At 45.7% G+C, this 5,655-nt stretch overlaps 1 protein-coding gene across 1 annotated transcript; it reads left to right on the forward strand.

Annotated features, from left to right (window-relative positions):
- Nucleotides 1-2,739: 2,739 nt before the first annotated feature.
- LOC123120576 (beta-1,3-galactosyltransferase pvg3-like) lies at nucleotides 2,740-3,885 on the forward strand. The gene has a single exon (XM_044540582.1). It carries the CDS (start codon nucleotides 2,740-2,742, stop codon nucleotides 3,697-3,699), a length of 960 nt encoding a protein of 319 aa, XP_044396517.1. The 3' UTR covers nucleotides 3,700-3,885.
- Nucleotides 3,886-5,655: the final 1,770 nt, after the last annotated feature.

The raw sequence follows: 5,655 nt of genomic DNA on the forward strand, positions 1-5,655 counted from the left end.
GATTCGTCGGGGAGTCGACATGTGACTGCCCTGGTAACGAGTAATGCTATGCCTACGAGTTGGTTGTTACGTATCCTACGCGGTCGAGTTACATCTATGTCCTGTAAGAATATAGCCAAAATCATGTTGAAGTTTGGAGGCTAAAGCTTATGATCGGGTCGAATGGCATTATTTGGAGGCTATCATGTTGAAGTTTGGCTTCAGTCCATCCTTTGTGAGCTTGATAATGAAGTGTGTTTCTTCTGTCAGGTTTACTGTCAGAGTTAATGGGGAGCTCCTACCATACTTTACACCATCGAGGGGGTTTCGTCAAGGAGATCCCGTGTCCCCTCTTTTGTTCCTCATTTGTGCAGAAGGCCTCACGTCCTTGCTGAACTACTATGGAAGTCCTCACATTGACAAAGGTATTCGAGTGTCCTTTCGAGCACCATGGGTGAACCATCTACGTTTTGCCGATGATAGTCTCATATTCATCAGTGCAATGGTTGAAAGTGCGCATAGACTGAACAGAATTCTGCATATTTACGGCGCATGTTCAGGACAAGCAGTGAATCGTGAAAAAAGTGCAGTTTTCTTTTCCCCTAATATGCCGGATGCTAGGAGACAGACGGTAAAACTTGTGTTGGGAATTATGGTGGAGGCATTTAGCAATAGATATCTTGGGCTCCCAACAGCAGTGGGGAAGATAACCAGTGGCACATTCGATCATATTGGAGAAAGATCGAGAAGTAAGATGTGTGGTTGGGCGGAGCGCTTGCTGGCTTGTGCAGGCAGAGAGACTTTAATAAAAGCAGTCAGTCAAGCAATGCCAACTTTTAGCATGAGTTGTTTTCTTTTGACAAAAAAATTTGCAAGAGTTTGACATCTGCTATGGCAAATTTTTGGTGGAGTGGATCCCTTGACAGAAGGTCTTTGCATTGGGTGTCATGGGACAAGCTTGCATCTCCTAAGGCTCGAGGTGGCATGGGTTTTCGTGATCTCGAGCTCTTTAACTTGGCTTTGTTGGGAAAACATGGATGGAGGTTCATAACCAATCCTAATTCCTTATATGCAAGGGTCATCAAAGGACGTTATTTCCCTCATTGTGACTTCATGGAGGCCATAGTACCACACTCCTCTTTAGCTATTTGGCAAGCAATAGTGGCCGGAAGAGAAGCTCTACAGTTAGGTTTGATCAAGAGAGTGGGCGATGGAAGTACTTTATCCATCTGGCAAGACCGGTGGATTCCGGGTACACCCACGTTATCCCCTAGGATTATGCCGGGGGGAACCACTCTAGAACTCGTCAGTGAGTTAATTCACACAGAAAACCGGACTTGGCGGGCTCAACTGGTTCGATTTGTGTTTATCCGACCTGATGCAGATGCAATACTGAATATTCCTCTCCGTAACGGTGGGGGCGAGGATTTTCTTGCGTGGGCTCATGAAGGCAATGGCATCTACTCTGTAAAATCTACGTACCGTGCTCTAGTGAATCGTAACGAGCGTGTCGTTCTAGATGAAGGGACGATTACCGATACTTCAAAGACTGATGAACAGATGTGGAAGCTCAAAGTGCTACCAAAGGTACCCGTCTTCTGGTGGAGGGTGGTCCGGGGCATCCTTCCTGATGAACGTATGCTTAAGTACCGGCATATACGTCAGATTAGCAGATGTAATGTCTGTTTTGCGATGGATGAGGACTTGATGCACGCGCTAGTGCATTGCTCTCATGCCAAATTGTTCTAGGAACAAGCACATGCTTTACTTGGTGTTCGCAGACCTTGTCTGCACCCAGATACATGGTCCAGAGATATAATTTGTGACACTCAGTTCACAGAAGTTGAGAGAGCTCAAATGATCTCCATTATGTGGGCAATGTGGCACTCCAGGAACAGAATTACTCATGATGGAGACACATCAGAGAAGATTTGGCGGTGCTTGATATTCCATCTACACATGCTCCGGTCCTCCCTGGACATGGTTGGCGGCCGCCAGAGGTGGGCTTCATGAAAATAAATACTGATGCTGCTCCCAGCATGGATTCAAACAAGGTAGGGGCAGGAGGTGTGGCACGCACTGACTCTGCCTTGTTGGGAGCTTGGAGTAAACCCCACGTTGGGGTGACGGATCCCTTCATCGGTGAGACCCTAGCAATTCGTGATGGTGTCATCTTTGCAAGTCTGCGGGGTTTCTCACATGTGATAATGGAGACAGACTGCCTGGAAGTTGTCAACCTCTGGAACACTCGTCACGATAGTCTTTCTATAGTGGCACCTTTACTGTTAGAAATTGGAGAGCTAGCTTCTTCTTTTTCTTTTTATGTTATTCAACATGTAAACAGATCAGCCAATGTACCGGCCCATCTCTGCGCGAAGCATGCTTGCTCGTTGATGGTCACCGAAAGTTGGACTGATTCTAGACCTACCTTCCTACTCACCAGCCTGTTAGCTGATGATGTTAGGAGCTCTTTCGTTGAATAAAGGCTCTCAAGTTTGATCGCAAAAAAAAAAGAATATAGCCAAAATCAAAGAAGTCAGAACACGGATAGCCCGTCATCTGAGGGAAGCTACCATTGCCACGCGCGAGCTAAGGTCGACTTTAAGCCAACATGAAGCAAATCCCAAGGTCATACCTCCACGCTCTACGCAAAGGCAGTAGACGGACGGTGCGTTCAGGAGGCAGACACCTACGCCACACCTCTCGCTGCCTACTCCTCTGCATATAGCACGCACACAGCGCACAAAAATACACTCCACCATGACGCCGCACCACAGGAAGCTTCACGTCCCAGTGCCATCTTTGGCCACGGCGACGCTCCTCCTGCTTCCCCTCGCGCTCCTCGCCGCCGTGCTCGTCGCCGTATACCACAACGAGTTCGCCCTGCAGTCATATCTGGCCCGCCCCACCTGCCCGAGCAACGACAGCGACACCAGCCTCACGGGGCGGCACGTCGACGTGCGGGTGGCCCCGGATTTCCGGCTGCTCATCGGCGTGCTGACGCTCCCGGGCCTGTACGAGCGGCGGCACCTGATGCGCACGGTGTACGCGCTCCAGCAGCCGAACCTGACGGCGCACGTCGACGTCCGGTTCGTCTTCTGCCGGCTGGCGTCGGAGGAGCAGCGCGTGCTCGTGGCGCTGGAGGCGATGCAGCACGGGGACGTGGTGGAGCTGGACTGCCCGGAGAACATGGACAACGGCAAGACGCACGCCTACCTCTCCAGCGTCCCGGCGCTCTTCGGCGACCGGGCGTACGACTTCGTGATGAAGACCGACGACGACACCTTCCTCCGCCTGCCGCAGCTGGTGGAGTCGCTGAACCGGGCGCCCAGGGAGGACCTCTACTACGGGTGCATGGTGCCGTGCGACGTGGTCCGCGCGCAGGAGAACGAGTACATGTCCGGCATGGGGTATGTCATCTCGTGGGACCTCGTGGAGTGGATCGTGGCGGCGGCGGATCAGATCAGGAACCACACAGTCGGGCCGGAGGACAGGCTGGTCTCCTCGTGGTTCAGAGGTGCCGGGAAGGGCAAGAACCGGGTGGACACGAAGCCGGCCATGTACGGCTTTCCGGATCGCGCGGACCATTGCGCGCACGAGCTCGTGCCGGACACCATCGCCGTGCACAAGCTCAAGAACAACGGGAGGTGGGCGACAACGCTCAAATACTTCAACTTCACCGCGGGGCTCCAGCCGTCCAAGTTCTACCGCATGGATTGATGAACTGGGAGGTTTTTTTTTTCCTTTTTTGCGGGGTTGATCTCGTATTGTATTTTGATTGTATTATTAGTACGGAAATTCACAAGGGCACACGAATGCCGGGGCAATCAGCTGCCAAGCCCTGCCGCCGGCTCGAGTTATCTCAAAGTAGTTGAATCCCACATGAGTGAACAGTCAAAAAAGAAAAATCCCTCAAAATGTTTTAAGTTTCAACGATAAACTTACTTTTTTGCATCTAAAAATGCCAGGTTTTAACAAGTTTCAGAGATTAATTTTAAGCATTTTTTTTCTGTCGGTCGAATAGACACAAAATAATTGTTTTTTATCGATCGCTCATACTAAGTTTCAACACTGAAACTTAACCTGATTTCCAAAAATCGTCCAAATATATTTAAAATATATCTTATTTTAAAGTGCCGGTCATGTTAGTGTGTCCGTTCGGTGTGACTCTCTGTATACATATTTCTTATCTGGTTCCCACTTATGTGTTATTTTTTTAATACAGTACAGACGCGGATGCTCAACATACGCGTGTACACTCACCTCTATAAACACACGCACACCCACCCTGTCTCTATGAGCACATTTGAGAGACTGAGCCGGTACATCATCTTAAGACTGACGTAGTCGCCACAGGCGTCTTCGTAGGCGACGGAAATGTTTTCTCTCACTAAATGCACATCGCCGAAAAATCTAAAATAAATTAAAAAAAGTGAGCACCAGTGTCAAATCTGTGAGTTGAACTCTAGTGGGCCTAGAATACCACTGTCCTCATAAGCATTCAATCACAAGTTTGTTCACACTCACATGTTATGTCTAATGGACGCTTTACTACGGAGTATGCAAATAGTTGTCTAGATTATTAGGCATATACATGACCTATTGGGTTTACCATACGACGCTTAAAATATTGGAAAATCTATAGATGAGCGCATCACTTTTCCTGATTACTATTTATTTACCTTTCTCTATTGGTTACACATTTTACATTGTAACTTCATATTGTTAAATATCTTTAATATGAATTTAGACAGCACAGTCTAGAATAAAATTAACTGATTATTGGTGTGGCTGCGCATGGCTATCAATTTTAAATTTAGTTTCATTTCACATTCGTATTTATTACTAATTTTAACATATATTTGGAACTGCTTTCTGACACTAATTTCTTCAATTTTCCAGAAACCACTAGTTAAGTGTATCCACATTTATATACCTAGAAGTGATTTGTTCAAGGAGGTTGGTAAAGTATATATGCAACTATGCAAGTATGCACTGTGATGACTTCATGTGTTGTGCGTAGTGATTTTTCTTTGGACCTGCATAGTGACCTGTTTTTAGTAAAACACGTAATGATATTTGGGGGAGACAAAAATATCAGTGCATGTACACATATATATGCGCGCACGCGAGCACACAGAGAGAGAGCTGCGTCATGCATGCCCCAATGTATTAGTGTTTGGAAGACATTTCAATTCCATGCACTTTCTAAAAATGGTTGAGCACTTGTAAAATTACATGAACATTAATAAAATACATAAACACTTTTTGAAATTGCACGAACATGTTTCTCAAAAATATGTGAAGGCTTTTGTTTTCAAAATTACACGAACACTTAAAAGCAAGTACACAACTTTTTAAAGATGTGAAAATTGTTTATATTGTACAAACATTTCTGCAAGATGTGTGAATAATTTTCAAATTTATTGAATATATTTTAAAGGTGCAAACAGTTCTTAAAATTACACGAATATTTGTTTTTGTTATGAGGACATTTTTATTTTCGTATACGCAATAGTTTACTCTATTCTTGAGTTGATTGTAATTTTAATAAAAATATCTAAGTAAAAATACATGATTCTTTTACGAAATACAATTTGCACACAATTTGTTTTCCCTATTTTGAATGTGGTTCAAAAGTGTATATAAAATTCAATATATATACTCCCTCCGTCC

Source organism: Triticum aestivum, chromosome 5D (genome assembly GCF_018294505.1).
Source record: "Triticum aestivum cultivar Chinese Spring chromosome 5D, IWGSC CS RefSeq v2.1, whole genome shotgun sequence".
In the NCBI taxonomy this organism is placed as follows: Eukaryota; Viridiplantae; Streptophyta; class Magnoliopsida; order Poales; family Poaceae; genus Triticum; species Triticum aestivum.

Bases quoted from the DNA above. Each gene is read 5' to 3' on its own strand.
- LOC123120576 (XM_044540582.1), top strand. From the start codon at position 2,740: ATGACGCCGCACCACAGGAAGCTTCACGTCCCAGTGCCATCTTTGGCC.